Raw genomic sequence first — 26,034 nt, 5'->3', positions numbered from 1 at the left:
CATTTTCTGTTTATTTGAGATTCCAGCATCCGCAGTATTTTGTGCATCTATATATTTGAGTGCCAATCTATCATTAATTGCTCTTGAACTGAAGTGGCTTGCTCAGCCAGGTTAGCGACATTGCTTTGGGTCTCGAGAGGTCTGTAAGCCAGGCCAGATCAGGAGAACAGGTTTCCATCACATTCTATCATTCATTCTGTCATAGTACAGTAATAAATCTTGGGAACAAATGGCATTTAGACTATATTATCTGTTCACCTGAATGCCATATCATTTACCGGCTTGTCAGATTTTTGTCGGATTCTTCTTTTACTTAAAACATTTGAAATTTTTTTTAGCAACTAGGAAGAAATAACTTTTCCTTCTGATAATGTTTTCTTTAAAATCCAAAACCAGGACTCATCTATAGTCATTACCAAAATCCACTAAAGAATTCAGGAGAGACTCCTTCACTCAGTGTGAGACTGCTGACCTCGCAGCCATTGGTAGTTGACGTGAATAGCAATGTACATTTAAAGAGAAACTAGGTAAACATGAGGGTAAAAGAGATGGAAATGTAGTTAGGGTGAAATTAAGTAGGCTATCCATTGAGCCTCCTCAAAATAATAGGCCATAACAGTTAATTTTAATTATGCAACTAGTGTGCAGTGTTATCCTGTATTTCACCTTAAGTAGACATTCACAGAATGTATTTTCCACTAGGTAAAACATAATATGCACAAAAATCATTAATGAACATATTACAGCAGTTGTGATCCAAACGTCTAGAATAATGATGAGAGTTCAAATCCCACAGCAAACTAATTAAAATTGGTTTACCCCACACTCTGGTCCATGAGACTCCCAGCAATGTGCTTGACCCTTAAACCATCTTCAAAATGATCTACTTGACTGAACAAGAGCAATATGAAAAGCTTCAATCTGCAGCACTTTAAGTAGGCAGCGGATTACCAATTCTACAATATTACTAGTGATGAAAAATAATGATTTTGCGAGTGACATCCACGTTCTAGGAATGAAAAAAGATAATAATTATCACATTGCTTGATAACAATCTCAAAATCAGACTAACCAGCAGGGAAGCCTTTGAATCCTCTCGATGAAATGTTACATCTTCAGCTGACGCCCTGATCCAGTCTTTAACAGTTCTATCTTGCACTGAGGGAAAACAAAAAAAGCAAATTACAATTCACACTCAGACTCTCCTTTTTATAAGGGCAAAGAACAAAGAAAATTTACAACCCAGAAACAGGCCCTTCAGCCCTTCAAGCCTGAGCCGATCCAAATGTACTTTCTGAACCTGTCGGTCAATTCCCCAAGCATCTGTATCCCTCTGCTCCCCACCTACTCATGCAACTGTCCAGACGCATCTTAAATGAATCTACCACCTCTGCTGGCAACGCGTTCCAAACGCCCACCACCCTCTGTGTGAAGTACTTGCCATGTGTATCCCCCTTAAACGTTCCACCTCTCACCTTGAAAGTATGATATCTGGTTATTGAATCCTTCACCCTGGGAAAAAGCTTGTCTCTATCCACCCTGTCTATACCCTTCATGATTTTGTAAACCTCAATCAGGTCCCCCCTCAATCTCCTTTTTTCTAATGAAAATAAACCTAACCTACTTAATCCCTCTTCATAGCTAGCACCTTCCATACCAGGCAACATCCTCGTAAACCTTCTCTGCACCCTCTCCTTTGGTAATGTGGTGACCAGAACTGTACACAGTATTCTAAATGTGGCCGAACCAATGTCTTGTACAAATTTAACACTGCCTGCCAGCTCTTACACTCAATAACCCGTCCGATGAAGGCAAGCATACCATATGCCTTCTTGAAGATTTTATCCGCCTGTGCAGCAACCTTCGGGGTACAATGGACCTGCACTCCCAGATCTCTCTGCCCATCAGCTTTTCCCAAGGCTTTTCCATTCATTGTATAATTCGCACTAGAATTAGACTTACCTAAATGCATCACCTCACATTTGTCTGGATTGAAAGCCATCTGCCACTTTTCCGTCCAACTCTCCAGTCTATCTATATCCTCCTGTATTCTCTGACAGTCCCTTCTGCTACTCCACCAATCTTCGTGCCATCTGCAAACTTGCAGTATTCAATACTACCATGAGGATATCCTCATTGTTAAAATTTGGAGGAAAAATCAGAAGACCCAAATGTTTGAATAAGTTGGCACTTATCCAAGCACTTCACATGCTAATTAAAGTTCAAATATCAAAACACTTCAGCAACCTTTTTCAAAATCAAACCAAATTGAATTTCCTCGGCACTGTACAAGGTAAAACACAGAACACCTTGCATACCCCAGTAATGGGCACATATGCTAACTAAATATTTAACAAGAATACTCAGCCATTCATATACATGGATCAATTGTTAAGAAGTTCATATGCAAAATCACTTTTAACAAATCAAATTTCAGCCACTAATTAGCACAAAGGGATACATAATTTTTCTGGCTCCATTTGTTAAAAATCTACCTACCTGCTACAGTACATGAGATACTTCAGTGCTGTTCAATTGCAAGTTCAATGTTCAATCTGGAATATTTTATACAAAGAGCCAGAATGTTGATTTGAGGTACTCTTTCTACTCCAAGATGACTAAACGTGATCTCACTCTCAACTTTGCTGCTGAGCAAAATAGATTTTGGAATGTCTGGCATCAGAAAAGGATTGCGTATTCAATGAATCTACCTTTCAACAAGCGAGGTTGATTAATACTGAATTGGAGTCTGAAGGTTATGTCTACATTCGAACTACAAAGCCCAGATTGGCAGCAGACAGAACGGTTCTGAGGAGATTGCAACCTGATCAGGTTGCAGTTTTTATTTTTTGGAACAGTCTATTTATAAACTGGTGACAGGCTTGTTTTTAAAATTTGGAAGCTAAGGTAAGTTATCATTGCCTTGAAGGAAATATTGAATTGCTATCATTGGTACATTAATAAAGCAGACTGATTAAATTCACATCCTGAGGAAATTGAGCAGGTCGGTCACATTAGGAGATTGCTAATTTGGCCTGATCATTAATTTTGATTGATTAAACAATAGATAAAAGCAGACAGTATGTACTTATTGCTAATCCTCTGACTTGCATACTATGGAATGGAAAAAGGCCTGTTTTTGAAGTTTGACTGCATGCTGCAACCAGCATGGAATAAATGAAATGTAGACTGGAGTGACTTCAATGTTACAAATACAAATGGTAGATGGAGATCAGGAGCTGCCACTTTAGGGAAATTGGTACTCCTGTGCTCTCATGTTACACTGATTCACAGTGACACTATTTACAGTTTAGTTTGATCCATATTTAACTCTTGGCTGCAAAAACATGAAGCATGAAACTGCTGACCCCAATCTTACTTCATAATAATCCAAATTATTTAAAATTCAAGGTTAAGGCAGTGTTTTTAATTACAAATTGGATCTATCTGTACAGGACTCCACTGTACATGGCAATTCACCCCCGAGAATTGAAAACTTACAAGAAACTGCCTGAACAGGTGTCCCAGAAGTCAAATGATTGCCACGAAGGTCAGCAAATCCAGCGTAAGAATTCACAGCTCTCAAATGACGATCACCACGATGAACTCCCTAGTAAAGACATGAGGCATTAGTATACATTTCAAGGAAGCATAATATTGGAAAAGGAGAGAAAATACACTTTGCACAAAATACCAAATCATGAACGACTCCCTTCGTTGATTTCTGCTCTTTTGACTTTATTGCTTCCCTTGTCCCTGACTTTGGGAGTTCCAAGTTGTCCTTGTGGCCTGAAGTAGACATGCATTTAGATTAACACAAAATTTATTTCACAGATGCTAACAAACTGACAGTGCAATATGTTAGTAAAATTCGTGCAATTTTGAAATGTTTCTGATCTGACCTCACAAACCATATTCCCAATAACAGACACAATAGACTAAAATAGTTGGAGCTGTTAATGACATTTCACAAATGGTAAAAAAAAACTTTAAAGTAACTGGCTTAAAAATGTAATATTCTGAATGCATATGGTCCAATCAACCAATCATTTTCAATTAAACTTAACTGGAGTTTCTATTAACATCAATAAGACTGAATTAAATATGACATGTTTCCAACTTCTAATAATTGATGATGCACAACTTCTTGACAGCTTTTAGATGGCAAAAGTAAAGCCAGGAAAATTCTTTTAAAAACACTACAAATCAAGACCATGTATCTCTGTGCTTTCCCTTCACTGATTGTAATAAGAAATTAAGTATTGAAGATGCAAATTTGAAAGTTAAATTTGAAGCTTGTTTTGGAATTTAAAACAAAATGCTTTCAGGGACTTTATTAAGTTTTGATTACGATCCATCTAACTGTCACAATCTTAGAAAGGATAATTAGAAAATTAAAGTATGATTCAGTTCAAAATGGCTGAAAACCAAGTATTGTTCAGAGGTAAAATCGGAGACATTGGAGTAGATACCATAAAATGTTACAAAGCGAGGGGAAAAAAAACACAGCAGTGGTGCCTTTTTGTTGCAACCGAGATATAGCAGAAGCAGAAGGGCAAATAAAACCAAGGAGAGGCCCAAGCGATGCACCAACAGTGAAGTCACCTGCAACCAGCAGAAGTCCCACAAAGTTACAGTGGTACAGGAGCTCAAACCTCTCATTTTGGTTTTGTTCCACACATCATTCAGCAGTCCTGAACAGTTCCCAATATTAATATGTTGACCTCGTAATTCGATAGCCTGTATGAAGTGACTGTCCAAATCTCTTTGACCTTTGCTGTATTGTTCATAGGTTTCTTTACTGGATATGATGGCCGAAGTAAAGTCTCCTGTGCGCAGAGGTTCTCTCTTTTCATAGTCGTTCTCAAAGTCATGCGTAGTGCTCGGATTATATTCAGTGCTTCGGTCATGACTGTTGTCAGTGTCTGTGCTACTCTCAGTGTCAATGAATGCGTGGTTGAGATATCCTTCAGTTTCAAAGCAAGCTGTGGTGCTAGCGTGGCAACAGAAGCTGCAAGCAGGATGAGAAGGACAGCAGCAAATGTCTTCAGGTAAAGCACAAACAACTTCACTATACTTACCAACAAATGCCCCAAATTCAACAGAACTGCCATCGGCATCTATACCAGTTTTAACTGTGTCGACTGAGTCAGCTACAAGCTCCAGTTGGCTTGTACCGCTTGGCTGAGATGGGGTACTAACAAAAAATTTGGCAGCTGGGGAGGAGAGATTTGGTATGCTGTGGAATGACTTTCCTGGTTTTTGATCACTGGTCAGAGATTGGGTCTTCCCCAGCCCCATGTGAAGTTCAGAGGGAGATGCCGCATTTTGTAATAAGGCACAGGCTGAGGAACCAGCCTCTTGAACATTCAGTTCATTCCTCTGTGAGCCTGGAAGAAAATCTGGGCCATACTTCCTGCATAACATCTCTCTTTGGGAAACATTAATGTAATCTTGAAGAGAACCATCAGCACATACTGAATCACCAGTGTCCATCCCTCGCTGAGAAAAAGAGGAGCCCAAATATGTTCCAATGCTGTGCTTCTTTTTAAGAGAAGTTTTAACTGGAGCATCTGAAAGATTATCTCCCAGATTTCTTGAAATGCTCAGCTCGCGAGTAATTTCATTGTGCATCTTTGTGGCTTCTGAAGCTTTCTGAGCAGTCAGTGCTTTCAAAGTGTCCACTGTAAGGGCAGACAGGTCCTGCAAGTGCCCAATCTGGCCATCCAACGTTTGTAATGAACGCTTTATATAATTTACACGGTCACCTACTTCTTTTAACTGGATGGACATATTTTCAACTCTAAAAAGAAAGAGAAAGAAAGATTAACTCAATGACTTCATACGGAACTAAATAAATTATTGCTGAATGTTGCTAATTTCAGACCTAACTATTACAATTATACCCTTACCGTAGAAATACAAGCTTCAAAAGATGCTTGAGGCACGTAATCAGAAAGTGTAATGGGATACACAAAGGCAGAGTTAGCGAAACAGAACATGATGGAAGATGAACTGGACGACATCATGGAGCTGAGGATGTGCTAGAGTATTAAGGGACTTAAACAACAGACAGCAAAGGCAAAAGAAATGTTTGCTGTAGGTGGGGGTGGGTGAAGGAGGAGGAGGGGGATTGTGGTGGAGGTAGAGGGAGAAAGAAAAAGGGGTGAAGAGAGAGGAAAGAAGAATTTTAGGTGAACTGAACATCACGAGAAAGAGCAGAGTGTAGGTAGCTTGTAAGGATAAGACTAGAATAGTCGAGTTTGGGGGCAACAAATCATAATGGTTTCAACAGTAGATGGGTTATTATAGGCATTAACCAAATGTTACAAGGGTAGAAGCAACTGTCATTTATGATACACAACAAATTAAACATTTGAGATTGTAACAGGAAACTACAGATACAGTCTGATTGAAGTAGAGACAGTGGTGGGGACTGAGGGTGCAGATTCAGGCGAAAGCATGAGGCTCTACGCTTTGAGTTTCCTAATGTTTGGCTGGAGAAAAATGCCTCTTGTTGCAGCACCCAAAAAGATTTGCAGGATTCTAAATGTGGCTTGACAGGAGCTTGGGGACTTCCTTTGAAGACTTGAATTCAACCAAGTGTACTGTTTGCTTCACTGCTACTTCACACAAATTGCAATGTCCAGAAAATCTTAATAATTAAACATTCAGCTCTCTGCTGCACTATCCCTGAAATATCAAGTGTAACACATAAGAACCATATCTAAAATGCACTCCTGAATGTGAACTTTCAAAAGGGAATTGGAGAATGACAGAGCTGGAGCTAAAAAGCAAGGAGCAGATGACTAGCTTTAAGATTCAACATGGATAAAACTGATCGAATGGTCATCTTCCACGCTGTACCCAATTTTTTTTTCATTCATTTGTGGGATGTGGGCATCACTGGCTTGTCAGAATTTATTGCATGACCCCAGGTGCCCTTGAGAAGGTGGTGATGAGCTGCCTTCTTGTATAGCTGCAGTCCACTGCTGTGGGTTGACCCACAATGCCATTAGAAAGGGAACTCCAAGATTTTGATCTAGTGATGATGAAGGAACAGCGATATGTTTCCATGTCAGGATGGCAAGTGACTTGGAGAAGAACTTGCAGATGGTGGTGTTCCCATATATCTGCTGCCCTTGTCCTTCTACATGAAAACAGTCATGGGCTTGGGAGGTGCTGTCTGAGGATCTATGATGAGTTTCTGCAGTCTATCTTGTAGATAGTACACACTGCTGCTGCTGAGTGTTGGTGGAGGAGAGTGTGAATGTTTGTGGATTGGTGCCAATCATGCAGGTTGCTTTGTCCTGGATGGTGTCAAGCTTCTTGAGTGTTGTTGGAGCTGCACCCATCCAGGCAAGTGGGGAGTATCCCAGCACACTCCTGACTTGTGCCTTGTAGATGGTGGACAGACTTTGGGAAGTCAGGAGGTGAGTTACTCAACGCACTATTCCTACCCTCTGACCTGCTCTTGTAGCCATTGTGTTAACGTGGAGTGTTCAGTTGGGCATCTAGTCAATGTTAACGCCCAAAATGTTGATACTGGAGGATTCAGTGATGGTAACACCAATGAATGTCGAGGACCAGTGGTTAGATTGTCTCTTATTGGTGATGGTCATAGCTAGGCCTTTGTAGCATGAATGTTATTTACCATTTGTCAGCCCAAGCCTGCATATTGTCCATATGTTGTTGTATTTCAACATGGACTGTTTTAGTATCTGAGGAGTCATGAAAGTGAACATTGTGCAATCATTGACAAACATCCACATTTCTGACCTTATGATGGAGGAAGGGTCATTGATAAAGGACCTGAAGATGGCTAGGTGAGAACACCACCTTGAGGAACTCCTGCAGAGATGTCCTGGAACTGAGCTGACTGACCTCCAACAACCACAGACATCTTTCTATGTGCCAGCTATGATTCCATTTACTGGAGAGTTTGCCCCTGATACCAACTGATTCCAGTTTTGCAAGTGCTCCCAGATGCCACATTCTGTTGAATACAGACTTGATATCAATGGCTGTCACTTGCACCTCACCTCCGGAATTCAGCTCTTTTGTCCATGTTTGAACTAAGGGTGTAATGAGGTCAGGAGTGGAGTGACCTTAGAGAAGCTAAACTGGGCATTACTGAGCAGGCGCTGTTTGATAGCATTGTTGATGACACCTTTGATCACTTTACTGATAATCGAGAGTAGACTGATGGGGTGGTAATTAGCCGAGTTGAATTTCTCTGGCTTTTTATGCACAGGACGCACCTGGGCAATTTTCCACATTGTCAGGTAGATGCCAATGTTGTAACTGTACTCGAAGTTCTGGAGCACAAGTCTTCAGTACTATTGCCAGAATGTTACCAGGGCCAGTAGCATTTGCAGTAACCAGTACCTCTAATTGTTTCTTGATGTCACATGGAGTGAATTGAATTGGCTGAAGTCTGGTTTGTGTATTGCTGGGGACCATCCACTTGGCACTTTGAGCTGAAAATGCTTCAACCTTAACTTTTGCATTGATGTGCTGGTTCTGCCATCATTGAAGATGTGGATTTTTGTGGAGCCTCCTCCTCCAGTGAGGTTTTGTGGAGTCTCCTCCTCTATCACTATTCACAACTGGATGTGGCATGACTACAGAGCTTAGAACTGATCTGTTAGTTGTGAGATCCCTTAGCTCCTGTTTGGTGATAGCTTCACCAGGTTGACACCTCATTTTTAGGTATGCCTGGTGCTGTTCCTGGCATACCCTCTTGCACTCTCCATTGAACCAGGGTTGATCCCCTGGCTTGACGGTGATGGTTAAGCAGAGAGTATGGGGAGCCATGAGGTTACAGATTGTACTGAAGTACTACTCTGCCACTGTTTTTGACTCTCAGTGCCTCGTGGATACCCAGTCTTGAATTGCTAGATCTGATCAAAGTCTGCCGCATTTAGCACAATGATAGTGCCGCACAACACAATGGACAATATCCGTAATGTGAAGGTGGTACTTCGTCTCCAAAAGGACTGTGTGGTGGTCTCTCTTACCGATACTGTCATGGACTGATGCATCAGCAGCTGCCAGATTGTTAAGGATGAGGTTGAGAATGTTTTTCCACCTTGTTGGTTTGCTCACCACCTGATCCAGACTCAGTCTAGCAACTACGTCCTTTAAGACCTGACCAGCTCAATTATTAGAATAACAAAATCCCTACAGCGTGGAAGCAGGCCATTTGGCTAATTGAGTTCACACCAACCCTCTAAAGAACATCCCACCCAGACCCACGAAACAGCATTTAGATTATAGGGTCCAACTTTCACATCTTTAATGTCTTCTCCAAGTACATCACAAATCATTTCAGAAAAAGTTAAAGTACTGCATTATCCATACTGGTGAGGTATAGTTGCTCTCAGCAAAGAAACACTGACAGCAAGATTATATTTCAAGTCATAAACACCAATTATAAAAAACTTTTAATGAAGCTCTGATTAAACTATTCGACAATGTTCCATTTCTGCATTGTAAATTTTGACCATCAGATCAGACATTAAATTCTCTTCTGCCAGTTCTACTGACTATGAATCTCTTCCTGTTTTGAGCACTTGTTGTTGACAGCCAAAACTGTGTTACAAGCAATTGCACTTTCAAAATGATTTGGTTTCGATGAAGATTTGAAATGAGAATCTGATAACTTTGCACATAATTAATCTAGACCAAAACCTAAGTTCATATTTCCCATTATTGTTATAAGTGGTACTAAGGTTCTAGAAAATTAAAATCTTTACCTTTCTGAAGTCAGCCGAATGCGTTCTTCACTCCCAGAATGAAAACGATCCTCTTTCTCATGGAAGTACTTCTCCACACATTGCTCTTCAAAGTCATGCAATTTTTTCTGATCATCCTCACTTACAAACAGTTCTGAAATAAACAGGTTTTGGCAGATTAGGTTTGTAGGATTTCCAAAGTTAAATTCAAATTCTGACTTTGAAGTAGCAGAACTTTTAATTTAGAAGTCTTCAAAATTCGATGCTATTTGAATTGGAGACCTTGTCAACTAATTTAGAACGCTAGCCTTAATTGAAGATTAGCTCCAAAAGCTAGTGCTTCCAAATAAACCTGTTGGACTATAATCTGGTGTTGTGTGATTTTTAACTTTGACGTTTGGAGTTAGTAATTAAAGAGTTTGTTTCTCTGCCTGTGCCTTTGTCTGTGCGAGAGAGAGAGAAGCAGGAAAAAATGCAAAACTTCAAACTAAAAACAAAATTTTGTTGACAAGAGATTTTGAGCAAGGCAGTGTGACCAGTCCATATCCAACACTGCAAGAACAACTAATTAGGCAACAAAGCAAAACAAACAGTAAAACTGTGCTAGGATTTAATATATGAGCCCAAGGTACCTTAGGCAAATTGTCGAAAATATTGTACTCCCAGAATATTAAATAATGACACCAACAAATGTTTGTAATAAAACACAAACACCAACTTCAGGAAGATTCAGAAGATCATCCTTACTTGGGCCTCCTTGCCCTCGATCATGTTTCCTTCCTCTTCGGCAAACATGAGAGATCAATAAAGCAAAGTGACTGAGAATGATGAGGGGTGGTGGGAGAACAGGTTTTTCATGATATGCCATGATAAAGTGGTACCGTTGATATTTCCACACAATGTTTGAAATAGCCTTCACTTGGAAATACACATTGCTGAAAAACAAGAAAATAAATTATTTTCCACAATTTACTGTAATTTTCCATATTACAAGTTATGGCTATTTAAATATCTGAGATGTTTATGATCAGAAAGCATTTGGAAAAGTTTAATGGAACATGATTTCAAAAGCAGCTCCTTGTCATTAAAAGGGTTAAAATCTTAGGTCATGTTCAAATCTGAAGTAAAAGTTAGTTTTAGTTTATGGACCCCCAAAACCAGATGCTGTCTTCCCCTCTCCTCACATAAATGGTGCCTGTGCCTTCGGCTGCAGTTCCAACTATCTGAAATTCTATCACACTGTTCGAGAATTTTCTTAAATTCATCCATTTGATCAAGCTTTAGTCAACCAAACTGATCTCTCATTTATTGATTTGGCTGTCATTTTTGCTAAACCTTGGGTTTTTTACCCAAAAGTAAAGATCAGTTTGTATTGCGCCGAAGTTTGCAGTTCATCAAGCAGCTGTTCCCATGTCATAACAAAACATTTCAGGCGCACATGAAACATGGACAGTGAAGGAGATGTGACCAAAAATTTAGTCAAACAAGAGACATGTGAGTATGTGTTGAAGAGGTAGAAAGGCAAAGGCATTTACGAAGGATATGCGAGGGAATAGAACCATGGCAACTGAAACATGGTTGCCAATGGCAGGCTGCAGAAATAGGAGTTGGAGGAGGCCATTTGGCTGTTTGAGGACTCTGCCATTCAACAAGATCATGCTAACCCTGCACTTCAAATCCATCAAAATCATATCCCTCAACATCTTTAACCTAAAACAAAATAATTTTGTCTCCTGAACATACTAAATTAATTTCAACACCACTCTCGAATAGTGAATTTTGAAGGTTCACAACCATTTGAATGAAGAAATTTCTAAAACAAATATCAAAGGCCTGCCTATTGGTTGTGGAGGTTCTGCTACAAGGAGGGAGTAGTGTTTATGATGATGCAACACATCCACATTGTAATGGGAGCAAGCAAAGGTAGACATGCAAATTCACAGTGGAAAGAAATTACATCAGAATGCACAGATTTTTATTATGGATGGAAGAAAGTACTCACTTAAAAAATGCAATTAGAAGATTCACCATGAGGATATACTGTACAAAGAGGTAGACAGCTTGTAAAAATGGCGTTATCCATGATCCAATGACACAACGCTGCTTTGCACCATCTTCAGTGTTATTGGCACAGGCTTTATGAAAAGAGAGACTGATCAATAAAGTGTTTTATGGAGAGATTCCTGGCATTTTAATAAGAGCAATCTTTCAAACAATTCGAGAGGCAAATGGCTATATGGACTGTTGTGAGATTTATAATTGTGCACTTCAAAACTAATTGCAAGGAATACATCTTCTTACCATCATTATATTCTTTACTACGGAGATGAGGTCAATTACAGTTTTAGGTGACAAAATAATACTGAACATTACCCAGCATTCAGGGGACTGTCTAAACAGTGTAATAAATCAGATTAACAGAAGTTTTTATCTCTAAACCTTTTTTAGAAGGACTAGACAGAGAACTTAGACTCTTAGGTGGAAAGCTTTGGACTAAGTCCTTGAGTGATGGATACCCTATGTCAGGGGTGGGAATGAAGCGCATTAAGCCTGAGACTGCCATCAACCCAGGATTTCCGATGAATGGTGGTACAGCCCCAAATGCAAGCTGCGCTACAGTTTGTGATAATATGATTGTCTAGATGCATTCCCAGGTTTGTGTGAACTTAGTCCATACAGATACACATCCTGAGGCATTGGGTCCAGAGGTGAAGAAGTTCCAAGTCCTCTGAACCACCTGGATACATGTTCAGTGACAGTGAAATTAGTACTGCTTCATTATCCACCTTGCTTGAATATTGCAGGAAACAAAGACCAGCTGTTCTTTGTGCACACAATGAACTAACTCTGAGAAAACCTGTAAAGTTTGATGTCTTGAACCATCTTACATTTTTCATTCATGTGGGCTACCCCTAATTACCCTTAGATTAAATACTGGACTGTTTTGAAGTATGAAATTTCATGGATCAGCATAAAAGGTTGAACCGCAAAAGCACAACTAGCATAAAATTATTATTTGCGTCCTTTTGCCTTGAATGCTAATGCCTTTGGTCATTTTTTAAAACTCTGCTCACTCTAGAATTATTTTTCATTGTTACTTAGAACTGAATCTTCCAAGCAGCAGTTTACCATCAGGTTCACATTCCTGGCCTAGGAGAATGTGTAATGACTATCTTTTAATTAAGTTGTTGATATTATTTATCTCAAGTCATCATCAGTTTGCTGAGAAATGTACACAACCCTGGAGAGCATGTTTATTGAATGTTACATTAACGCACACCTAAGAAGAGATTTCACACTTTGTGCCAATTTGTTGGCAATAAGAGGTTGACTGGAAGGATCAAAGACAAGTTAGCGGAGAGTAAATTAGCAGACTCAATGATCCTTGTTCTTGGGGCTTTACAAGACCCAACAATATGAGACTATCTTTGGCATGAAGCATCTATGGTATCACCATATCCTGATACACCTGCTTGGCATGTTGCCTCCATTATTTCTTTTAGGACAAGTTACACTGAGTGGAGAATTTTGAAGATGGAGATTATTCCTGCACATTTCCAGGTATTCAGATATTGTCAAAAGGTTACTTACGATCAATTTCATATGCATATACTTCACCATATATCATCCAATAAGGCTGGAAGACTATATCTTTAGCTAGTTCCCAGGATGCAGACTCGGCTGGGTAAAGGATTGCTTTCCTTGGAACACCAAAGCTGAGTAAGACCACTGCCATAATAACCACGATATAAAACATGTTTGCCACCTAGAATTCAAGAGATTAAAAAATTCAAAGTTCAAAATAATTGTGCAAAAGCATAGTAATGGTAACTGATGCTATTGCATTGCAAAAATGCTGAATGATACCAATCACTAAAAGGTGCATGTAATATAAAATTCTTCTGTAAAAAATGTAATTAACTTGAGTTTTTATTTTAATTTAATATTAAAGTTTATTTTAGTATAAACTTTGGTTCTCCTCTTTTTGATGTTCTTGCATCCAGGGCCACTCAGGATCATCTTTGGTGCCATTTTCTAATCAGCAACTGCACATGTAACTTTCCTCTGTCTTTTCTCTCTCCATTACAGTCGATACCTTCCTACACTAAGGAAGGATTGAAGGTGGCAATTTCACTTTGGGGAATGACAAATATCTAACTACTCTTGTGGCATATGTCCCATTAAATGAGACGAGGTCTTCAAGTTAAAAAAAGTGAATTATTTCAGCGAATTGTAAAGTTCAAATTTCAAAAAGATATAATTTAGGATTGCAAGCCTTTCTCTCAGTCAAGTTCTAGAACTTACCTGCGACTCTTGCAATCAATGTAAAATTAAAAAGCAACTGTTGCAATGCTAGCACAGATCTCCAAGACTCTTAAGGTTTGTGAAAATACACTCCAATATAGTATTGGCTCTCCATATCTTACAGTAAAATGATCCACAGCAATATTTTAATTATTAGAATACAACAAATCTGTTAAAATCCAATATCACATAACATGAACATCTTTGTTGCATTATAAAGAATAATTACAATAGAACTCATCTTCACATTTGAAAGACAAAAATACAAAACGAATCATTAAAGTTTCCAGGTGATTCACTTACCATTTTACCTATCATTGTGACATATGGCCCTGCATGCTGATTGACGGCTAGGAAATCCAAAAGTCGCACATACCAAAATATAATATTGAGGCAGTACATTATCCGCCCAGCAGTCATCACTTGCTCAGTTCCAAATCTTAGCCCCAAACCAACAAAAAACAAGACAATTGCGAGCGTGTCAGTGATGTTGAAATAGTCACTGAAATAAACTTTGATCTTCTGACTTATCTTTCCAGCTTCTGACATAAAGATCTAGATAAACAAAAATTAACAAAATGATAACAATTGCATCAATGAATCAAAATCCAACAGATTATGACACAAGGCTATCATATACCTGAAAACTTCTAATGAACACAAATGATCAATTAATTCATGCAGTGTGAAATACCAAAATATTACTCCTTAAGGAGCAATGGACCAAAATCCATGAAAGAGACTGGGGGAGGAATGCAGGGAAACATGGATAAAAGTGGTAAACAAACCAAGTTTTCAAAAGAGTACTTTTGATGGCATGGAAAGTGACCTAGGAAGTGACTTTGAGGATCAAGGAACAGCAGTATATTGATCAGTTCCTCATGATAATGGGCAAAACGAATAAGCCAGTGCCAGGGTGATGGGCATTGGCTCTGCCTGGGAAAATGTCCTATAAAAGATAAGGAGAAATAACAGATAGGTAGCACTGTGATGGAAAGTGTCATCCACAGTGCTATCGAGCTGTACATAATAATAACCTGCTCACCAACGCTCAATTTTGGATCTACCAGACCCACTCAACTCTTTTACAGGTTCAGATGAAAGTGAGGACTGCTGATGCTGGAGATCAGAATCGACAGTGTGGTGCTGGAAAAGCAAAGCAGGTCAGGCAGCATCCGAGGAGCAGAAGAATCGAGACATTTTGGGCAAAAGCTCTTCCTGACGAAGGGCTTATGCCCGAAATGTCGATTCTCCTGCTCCTCAGATGCTGCCTGACCTACTGTGCTTTTCCAGCACCACACTCTCAACTCATTACAGGTTCAAAGAAGCACAGAAGAGCCTAACTCCACCGATGAAGTGAGCTTTCATAGTGTGTGGTAATGAGGAAACCTAGCAAAACTGGAGAGGGGGGTCTCCACTGGCTAGAGTCACCTAGTACAAAAGATGATGGGAGTGCTTTGTTGGAGGTCAGTTATCTCAGTTCCACGACCTCAGTAAAGGAGATCCTCAGTGCAGTGCCTGAGGTCCAACTATCTTCAGCGGCTTCTGTGACCTTCCTGTTGGACAGCATCTAAGCTTGGACTGATACATGCTAGGCAATGACCATATTGAAAATAAGAGAATTCAAACATTGTCCCTTGACATTCAACGGCCTTAGCATCACTGAATCTCCCAAAACAATGTCATGAAAGTTACCATTGAGCAGAAACTGAACTGGAGCAGCTATGTGAGTACTGTGGCTAAAACTTTCAAGTCACAGGCTAGGAATCTTGCAGCGAGTAACTCACCTCCTGATTCCCCCAAGTCCATCCACAATATACAATATCAGGACTGTGATGAAATACTCTCCACTTGCTTGGATGAGTTCAGCTTCAGCAACACACAAGCTTAAAACCATCCAGAACCAAGCAACCCACATGACTATCACACCCAACATTTTCAACATTCACTCCCTCCACTACCCCTCCAAGTGGTAGCAGTTTGTCCTATCAACAGTGTGCACTGTAACAACTCATCAAGGTTCCTCCAACAGCAACTTCCAAACCTGCATCCTGTACTAATTGGAATGACAAGGGCAGCTGATTCACACCCTCAAAGTCTCTTCCAAGTCATTCACCTTCCATACGTGGAAATAACTTGGTTGTTCCTCACCATCTCTGCATTCTGAAAGGTCTGTGGACATGCCAGTAACAGGTGGACTGCAGTGGTTCAAGATAGGTCAACATCACCTTCTCAAGGGCAATTAAGAATGGATGATAAATGCTGGCCTAGTCAGTGAAACCCACAATAAATAGAGAGAGCAAGAATTGACTTGAGGGGAAGTGAACAAGAAAATGTATGGGAGGATAAGGAGATGAGTGATTAGGACTTGTTAGGCAAAGGTTTCAGGCAATGAGGGAGTCAGTATCAGAGACAGCAACTCAACAAGGTAGGGGCAATGATGCAGTACGGTGGTCTTAGCACTAGACTAGATCTGAATAGAAACAGGTCAAATTTTAAAAGAGCACCAAGATGCTAACTAATGCATTCAGCCTGACTGGGTAATCAGTGAAGTTCAAAGAGCTATTGTGAGAACTGGACAGACAACAGGCTCCTTGACCAAATGATTTTTTAAAAACAGTACACAACACTTTGTTGATTGTGCACATTATTAAGCTGTGACAATTCCAGGTTGATTTTTAAAAGAATCATCCTCACCTCTCTAATTTTCTCGATGGCTAAGGTAAAAATGAAGGAAATCACAATCCATTCTTGCACTGATGGTAAATTCTCCATTTCCACCAGAACAACATAGGTGTACAGCATGAGAAATCCCAAATACGCCAACTGCAAAGATTCAATTTTAGAGAAAGAGATTAATGACTTCAAAGTTTTGAATAGTGACAGATCCTCATTCTTCAGTACTTGACTCTTCAGTTGTAGTATTACCGTAGTAAAGAGTGAAGCTTTATGCTGAGAACCTTTACTTTTAGTTTCATCTCTCAAGGTTTCTTAGTTAATCTTTGTGAGACAATGCGTACTACTTTCCATTGTCAAAGAGGAACATTTCAATAAATCTTGCCTTAAGTATTTTTATCCTCAACTACCAAGTGATGAACATTCACTTTCATAAAAAGGAATTACAAATGGAATTTGATTGCAGTCATGTACTTTAGGTCACAGCAGTGATCTTTTGCTCCCTAATCAATGCAAATATAATAATTAAATTGAAGCCAACAGCCCAAACATTTTGTATCCTGATCATCGTAAGATTTGATGTAAATTGGGATATGCCCACCTGACACTGCACAAATTCTGACATAAGCACATTCGCTGAAATTGCCCAAGTTGAAATTTTCAATGGGCTGGTTTCTGCTATTTGTGACTCTTCATACGACCTGGACCAGCAAAGTGGTATTTATTCACATACTTATCCAGGAAACTTAAAGCTGGTTAATACCTGGTCTAACTCAGTGGTTAGTCATTGCAACTGTATAAAGCACCACAACAATCATAACTGACCCAAATGAACCACTGTCCCCCCAACCCAAACAGAGTACCTCACACTTCCCCAAATCCTCAGCTTGACCAAACTGCACTACCTCATCTTCCCACAATGACTCCAGCCAGCCCCACACCCTCCCTCGAGCAGCCACTCAGTGTTTCATTAACCTATGCACCAAATGACCTGGAGCTATGGGAATACAGCAGCTGCTGCAGCAAAAAAGGTGCACATCCTCTCTTTTTACTCTTCTATGATTGCTGGATACACCCTGGAAGGGCTGCATTGATGTATTGCTGCTTCAGCAAGGATTAGAAGTCCTGCTGGAAAATGGTCAGATCCTTTGGGTACAGAAAACTTCGAGTAATACAATCAGACAGTATATAACAGAAGTGCAGTCCTTACCAACACTAATTCTCATATTCCCCTTTTATGGTTGTTTGAGCAGAATAAAGAGACCATCATGCTCAAATCCTCACTTAATCACTCCTTCATGGTTCATAAACTTTTCTCAATAGATATGGCAAATTTACTTATCCTACTTCTGTTTCATGAATCAATCACCTTCAGGTATCTCTTAACAGGTACCAACATTATGTCCTAGAACTCTTATTTTGCATTTTGGATTCAACGTTTCAAACAAAGATGGTTACCTAGAATAAACTTGCATAAGACAGAGGCAATTCAGAGGACTTTGTTGGATTTGGATTCATATCCAGGTCCTATGATGTTGAAACACATTTCAAACTCAAGACATCAGCCAGCATCCCTTTTATTTTTGAGACCAGCTCTTCTCTCAAAGCCACTTTTCACATCAATAACTGTGATAGTTGAAGCTTGGTTCCAGCTTCCTAAGGTTAAAATAGCTGTACGTGTATAACCCAAGTCAATTAAGGAGGGCTTTGAGATAAACAGCTTTAATTTCTTCATCGAACTCTATTAAGACAGGTCAGGTATATTGCTTCTTTTGCTTTACTCACTTACTGTGTTAAACCAAAACTTTGCAATGGGTGCATGGTAGAAAGAGTAAAATTTTCTAGTAAGAGGCAGCCTCCTTGGTTTAATGTGAACTGTATCCTCATGTTTCACTTCATGGTCATAGATTCCTTCTTCTTTGAAGACTTCCTGTGTAATATCAAGCAGAATAAAGTTCCAGAATTATGCTGCAAGACAAGTTGGTCCAGTATACAGAGAACATAACATGAGCCTTAGATTCTAGGAGATGCAGAAGGTATTATGAAAAGATAAAGTATGGGAGAACAATTTTATCATTAAGTGTGACCATGGACAGTGTCAGAAGCGTGTCCCATTTCTTGAAAACACAATGACATGCATAAAGTGCGATTATTGCTTCAGATATTAAAAACTGCTGATCTGAACAGTTTAACAAGTTAATTTGTATTTTACAGATTAAGGTAGTCCAGGATAATATAGTTTCATAAAATTCTATATTTATCTTGTGTAGGTGATAAAATGCCTATCATTTCTGCTGTAACTTACAAACATATGAATGGAGTACAGATCCCAATCATAAACAGACCTTGTACATTACTAACCCCAACACTTTCACCCTTCCCAATCAAACACTTACACCTTAGTTTACATTGATTTACCTATATTCACTCACAATAATGTGGAGCTCAGGAGGCCAGCAATGCCATGTAGATTTGTGTAGAATGACTGATCCTATTGCAGAAATCAAGTTTGAGCAGGTTTCTTTGGAGGAAACAGGGTTGAAAACACTACCTTATCTGGTAGGCAAAAACTTATATAGGGGATCAGAGAAATCAGACACCACTTTGACGTCAACTCCCCAAAGCAGGTGCTTTGCATTATAAGGAACCAAATACAGTTGTCTCGTTTTACTATTTTGGGTTTGAAATGGTAAGAAAAAATACAGTCACTGTTCCACCAACCAACCAGACTGAACTATGTAATTGTTTATGGCTTTACAAACATATACAGAACTTAATTTTCCTTTTTCTGAAACATGTGCTTTAAGATCACATTCTTAATTTTTATTTTCCCAATGACCCAGATATTTCATTTTCATTCTCTTGTTTCAACTTGACCCTTTCAAACATCTTTTTCCCGTCATAGTACAGTCAAACTGCAAGTACAGATCTCACTGTTCTCAAGTATCTAATCTTTGAAGGTGGATGCTGCACAGAAAACACGCTTTTCAAAGTCAGTTCAGTTATTCATTGGAAAACAAATACATAATTGTAAAGGTTGATCAAAAATGGAACATTATCTTGTGCCAGTGTAATTTAAGATTATAGCTAGGGATTGAAGTGATCAGTGCAAGGTCTTCCTGAGAGAACACAATGAATAGTACAAATTAATGAGTGGTGACATACACAGTAACAAAGTTGCAATACTGAGCTCATGGAAAATAACAGGCATAAACTGTACAAAGAGCAGAAAAAGTTAGGACCCTACATGAAAGAGGCCAGTAAAAGGATGAAACTTTTAGGAATGAGAAGACCACAATAATGGATATTTAGCATTTAAACCAGATTGTTCTGATAGTTGTTTGAGTATGTAATGTTATATGTACATCCAAAATTTACTGCCAGATCAGAGACTTCAGAGTTAAACTCTATATGACGAAAAGAGTTAGAAGGCCATTCAGCCCCTCAAGCCTGTTCCACCATTTCAGCAGGTAAAGGCCGACTTCACTGTGGCCTCAACTTTCTGTATGCCCCACAGATACCTTTGCCTCCCTTGTCAGTTAAGCGTCAATCCAACTCAGTCTGACCCTGTCTGCACTGCACTCTGGGGGAAAAAAATCTGACTCACTCAACTCTGTCTTAAATAGGAGATCCCTTATATTTAAACTCTCTCCTACAAGGGTAAACATCCTCCCAGCACTCCCTCTGTCAAGTGTCCTCAGGATCCAGAAAGACTAATTGTTTTGTTGGTACACTGAGTAATTCTGAGACACAGTCACCTAAGAACTGAGACAGAAATATGGTATAGGAAAGGAAAGCAAGCAGTCAAATACAGCAAGCTCTGGTATAAGGTGACAGTTACGTTCATCTGCAACCTCACACAATAAGAAACTGCACTATGGAAAACCACTAGAGAAAATTGTGCAGTAGAAAACTACTATAGAAAATCGCTATAGCCGTTCAATAGGAAGTTTGCATTATCCAAACAGCATCCACAGTTCGTCAATCACGTTATAGTCAATTTGCACCGATGAAACATGCGTTATGTCAGAACAACCTATAAATTGTTCAACGCTGACTCAAACAGAAGAAAATCCTATTTGGTACACTTGCAGCATCAAAAATTAAACAGTGCATTTTGCTCCCTGTGGTGCCCTGTCAAGTTGATTAGATTTTACAAGTAATTTTCAGACAGCGTTCTCTGAAATGAAAGTTGCAAAAATGAAGCTCCGATGAGAGATCATTGATTTGAAGCATTAGTACAGTTTCTGTATAAACATTGCCAGCAATTTCTGTTGTTATTTATTTTTGGTTAATTGGTTAACTATTTTCACCAACAGTTCGCAGACTACAATGTTGCCTGTAAATTTCCGTCTGGGTCAGAATCCCTATTTCCAACTCAGATCAGTTAAGAATGTGATTCACTTACTTTTGGCCTATGCTCAATGCAGAATTAATCACAACAGATGCAACCATACAAAACATGCAGACAGCACTGTCACAGAAAACACAGCCCCTTCTTGTAGTAAGTACCTGTCATATTCCAGCAAAATAAAAAGTGTAAATGTCCCATACCCACTTTGACAGAATCAAGGTTTTAAGGTAAGTGGGTGAGAGGGGTGGGTTAGACGTAGGGGGTCCATTTACTATTTTACCAAGAGTAAGAGTAGCTTTTAATCCTGTAATGTTCCTCAGAAATATATTAACACAGGGCGCCTGAACCCTCTGATATCTCCAACACTAACAATAACTTGGGAACATTTTCGGAGGGTTCTGGGTAATTGGCCACCTGAAGATTAAATTACTGGGAAATTACTACATAGTCAGTGCATTGGGACTCCCCAAGAATTAGTTCATGAAATGTGGGCATGGCTAGATAGGTCATCATTTACTACCCACCTGTAATTGCCTGAAAAGTAGTTAAGAGTCAACCAAATTGCAGTGGGTCTGGAGTCACACGTAGGCCAGACCAGGCAAGGACAACAGATTTTGTTCCCTCAAGGACATTAGTAAATATTATGGATTTTTATGACAATGGTTTCATGGTCATTATTAGAATACCTTTTTACACCAGATTGTCATCACATTCAAATTTCACAATCTGCCTGGCTAAGATGAGAATCCACATCTTATTCCATTAGCCTGAGGTTTTAGATTACTAGGTAAGGTGACATAATCACTCCAGCATCGCCTCTCCCTTTAAGAGTTCAGTATCATCATGTATAGTTTATTCTTATGGGCTCTATTAGAAGCAATCTTACCATTGAGATTTGATCAGTTGGGCTCTGAAAATTATGTTCACTGTCTTCCATGTTCATTTGATGAGCATCTTCAGTTTGAGGAATATGAGACATTTCAGCCTTAGTTTTAAATTCCAGCATGAGAATAGCAGGAGGGAACAGAATACTAAGAATAACCTGAGCAAAAAATAAATGCATTGAGTCAATTTCAACATGGTTGGATACTTCAAACAATTTTCTGTGAAATTTGTCCTGATCTTAGTTGCTCTCAAACAAAAGGAGACCACTGAAGTTCCAGCTTCCTGGCCCCAATCATCTCCTTTTCACTACATTCCCTCAACACCCCCATTCCATACTAGAATGGTATAAAATAATTCCCACTTCTTTCCTGAACAGAGGCCGAACCAGGTTCCATTTCTCTCACCTTCCTCCATCTGCTTGAAATTGTTCTCACGTTAAACAACTTCAGATTAACTACACTTAATACCTGCTTAGAAGTTAATCTGAAGGTTCTCCAACTGGATGAAACCATGGATGAACAGGAAGACCCACTGCCTACTTAAGACCAAGTCCAATAACCGTGGCCATTACAGGAAATCCAGATATGATCACCATTAGAGATGCCAAGAGGCAATACCAGACTAAGCTAGGGACCCCAACTAACCATACAGAATCATAGAGTCATACAGAATGGAAACAAATCCTTCAGTCCAACTCATCCAGTTGACCAGATATTAATTAATCTTGTCCCATTTGCCATATCCCTCTAAACTCTTCCTTATCATATACCCATCCAGATGCCTTTTAAATGCAGCCTCCACCACTTCCTCTGGCAGCTCATTCCATACACGCACCATCCTCTGCGTGAAAAAGTTGCCCCTTAGGTCCCTTTTAAATCTTTCCCCTCTCACTCTAAATCTATGCCCATTATTCTGGACTCGTCCACCCCAGGGAAAAGACCTTGTCTATTTATCCTATCCATGCCCTTCATGATTTTATGAATCTTGGTATGGTCACCCCCTCACCCACCCCAGCCTACAGCTCAAAAACTCCAACCCTGGCAACATCCTTGTAAATCTTTTCTGAACCTTGCAAGTTTCACATCCTTCCAATAGGAAGAACAGAATTGTACACAATATTCCAAAAGTGGCCTAACCAATGTCCTGTACAGTTGCAACATGATCTCTCAACTTCTGTACTCAATGCTCCAACCAACGAAGGAAAACACACCAAACGCCACCTTTACTATCCTATTTACCTGCGACTCTACTTTCAAGGAGCTATGAACCTGCACTCCAAGGTCTCTGCATTTAGCAACACTCCTCAGGACATGAAGTGGATAAGTCCTGTCCTGATATTCCTTTCCAAAATGCAGCACGTCACATTTATCTAAATTAAACTCTACCTTCCCATTCCTTAGCCCATTGGCCCATCTCACCCATATCCTGTTGTAGTCTGAGGTAACCTCCTTTGCTGTCCACTACATCTACAGTTTTAGTGTCATCTGCAAACTTAATAATCATACCGCTTACGTTCAAATCCAAATCATTTATATAAATTACAAAAAGCAGTGGACCCAGCATCGAAGCTTGTGGCACACCACTGGTCACAGGCCTCCAGTCTGAAAAACAACCCTCCAGCACCACCACCTTCTATCTTCATGCCAGTTCTGTATCCAAATGGCTAGTTCTCCCTGTATTCCAGGAGATCTAACCAGTCTCCCATGGGGAACCTTGTCCAATGCCTTACTGAAGTCCATATAGATCACATCTACCGCTCTGCCCTCATCAATCCTCTTTGTTACTTCTTCAAAAAACTCAATCAAGTTTGTGAGACATGAATTCCCATGCACAAAGTCATGTTGACTATCCCTAATCAGTCCTTGCCTTTCCAAATACATGCACATCCTGCCCCTCAGGATTCCCTCCAACAACCTGCCCACCACCAACGTTAGGCTCACTGGTCTAAAGTTCCCTGACTTGTCCTTACCACCCTTCTTAAACAGTGGTACCACATGAGCCAACCTCCAGTCTTCCGGCACCTCACCTGTGACTATCGATGGTACAAATATCTCAGCAAGAAGCCCAGCAATCACTTCCCTAGCTTCCCACAGAGTTCTAGGGTATACCTGATCAAGTCCTGGGGACTTATCCACTTTTAGGCATTTCAAGAAATCCAGCACTTCCTCCTCTGTAATTTTGCAAGATGTCACCATCTATTTCCTTATATTCTATATCTTCCATATCGTTTGTCACAGTAAATACTGATGCAAAATACTCGTTTAGTATCTCCCCCATTTTCTGCGGCTCCACACAAAGGCTGCCTTGCTGATCTTTGAGGGGCCCTATTCTCTCCCTAGTTACCCTTTTGTCCTTAATATATTTTTTAAAAACCTTTTGGATTCTCCTTAATTCTATTTGTCAAAGCTATCTCATGTCCCCTTTCTGCCCTCCTGATTTCCCTCTTAAGTATACTCCTGCTGCCTTTATATCTAAGGATTCACTCGATTTATCCTGTCTATACATTACATATGCTTCCTTCTTTTTCTTAAGCAAATCCTCAATTTCTTTAGTCATCCAACATTCCCTACACCTACCAGCCTTTCCTTTCACCCAAACAGGAACATACTTTCTCTGGATTCTCATTACCTCATTTCTGAAGGCTTCCCATTTTCCAGCCGATCCTTCACCTGCAAACATTTGTCCCTAATCAGCTTTTCAAAGTTCTTGCCTAATACTGTCAAAATTGGCCTTTCTCCAATTTAGAACTTCAACTGTTAGATCTGGTCTATCCTTTTCAATCACTATTTTAAATCTAATGGAATTATGGTCACTGGCCCCAAGTGCTTCCCCTACTGACATCTCAGTCACCTGCCCTACCTTATTTCCCAAGAGTAGGCCAAATTTTGCATCTTCTCTAGTAGGTACATCCACATACTGAATCAGAAAATTGTCTTCTACACACTTAACAAATTCCTCTCCATCTAAACCCTTAACACTATGACAGTCACAGTCTATGTTTGGAAAGTTAAAATCCCCTCCCATAGCCACCCTATTATTCTTATAGATAACTGAAATCTCCTTGCAAATTTGTTTCTCAATTTCCTGCTTTTGTTTGGGGGGTGGTTATAATCCTATTCTTATTTCTCAGTTCCACCCAAATAACTTCCTTGTATGTATTCCCAGGTATATCCTCCCTAAGTACAGTAGTAATGCTATCCCTTATCAAAAATGCCAATCCCCCTCCTTTCTTGCCTTCCTTTCTATCATTTATTGCCTGCAACATTAAACTGCCAGTCCTGTCCATCCCTGAACCATGTTTCTGTAATTGCTATGATATCCCAGTCCCATGTTCCTAACCATGCCCTGAGTTCATCTGCCTTCCCTGTTCGGCCTCTGGCATTGAAATAAATGCAGTTTTGTTTATCAGTCCTACCTTGTTCTCTGCTTTGTTCCTGCATGCCCTGACTGCTTGACTCATTCCTTTTCCCAACTGTACCAGTCTCAGACGGATTTCTTCCTCAGTATCGCCCTGGGTTTCCCCCCCTCCCCACCTTACTCGTTTAAATCTTCCAGGGCAGCTCAAGCAAATCTCCATGTCAGTATATTACTCCCCTTCCAATTAAGGTGCAATGTGCCCCTCCTGTACAGGTCACTTCTTCCCCAGAAGAGACTCCAATGATCCAAAAATGTGAACCCTTCTCCCCTGCACCAGCTTCTCAGTCATGCATTCATCTGCGCTATTCTCCTATTCTTACCCTCTCTAGCTCATGGCACTGGTAGTAGTCCAGATATTACTACCCTTGAGGACCTCCTTTTTAAATTCCTGCCTAACTTCCTATATTCTCCCTTCAGAATTTCATTCTTTTTCTTTCCTATGTCATTAGTTCCAATGTGTACATCAACCGCCTGCTAGTCCCACATTCCTTTGAGAATACTCTGCACTCTGAGATATTCTTGATCCTGACACCAGGGAGGCAACACACCATTCTGACTTCTTGCTGTCAGACAGATGCAGAAATGTCTGTCTGCGCCTCTGACTAGAGAAAGTCCCCTACCACAGTTGATCACTTGGACTCTGATGCACCCCTTGTTACA

General features: G+C 39.9%; 1 protein-coding gene across 3 annotated transcripts in view; it reads right to left on the bottom strand.

Annotated features, from left to right (window-relative positions):
* Positions 1-26,034, bottom strand: part of trpm7 (transient receptor potential cation channel, subfamily M, member 7) — a 199,448-nt gene that overhangs the window by 44,568 nt on the left and 128,846 nt on the right. For 2 of the 3 annotated variants that reach the window (XM_087981216.1, XM_087981215.1), the window contains 12 exons: positions 21,959-22,114; positions 18,508-18,648; positions 16,740-16,868; positions 14,346-14,597; positions 13,329-13,503; positions 11,740-11,872; positions 10,485-10,672; positions 9,759-9,891; positions 4,656-5,803; positions 3,695-3,789; positions 3,502-3,610; positions 1,073-1,158 (listed from right to left, as the gene is read on the bottom strand). In XM_087981216.1, coding sequence (XP_087837342.1) covers positions 1,073-1,158; positions 3,502-3,610; positions 3,695-3,789; positions 4,656-5,803; positions 9,759-9,891; positions 10,485-10,672; positions 11,740-11,872; positions 13,329-13,503; positions 14,346-14,597; positions 16,740-16,868; positions 18,508-18,648; positions 21,959-22,114 — 2,745 coding nt within the window. The remainder of the gene's footprint in view (positions 1-1,072; positions 1,159-3,501; positions 3,611-3,694; positions 3,790-4,655; positions 5,804-9,758; positions 9,892-10,484; positions 10,673-11,739; positions 11,873-13,328; positions 13,504-14,345; positions 14,598-16,739; positions 16,869-18,507; positions 18,649-21,958; positions 22,115-26,034) is intronic. The other variant, XM_087981217.1, reaches the window with a different exon arrangement.

The sequence above is a fragment of the Chiloscyllium plagiosum genome, unplaced genomic scaffold, assembly GCF_037043375.1.
Source record: "Chiloscyllium plagiosum isolate Xiang-an unplaced genomic scaffold, Cpla_swu_hap1 HiC_scaffold_39, whole genome shotgun sequence".
Taxonomy (NCBI): domain Eukaryota; kingdom Metazoa; phylum Chordata; class Chondrichthyes; order Orectolobiformes; family Hemiscylliidae; genus Chiloscyllium; species Chiloscyllium plagiosum.
Note: the sequence above shows the minus strand (reverse complement) of the source record. Positions and strands in the feature narration are given on the sequence as shown.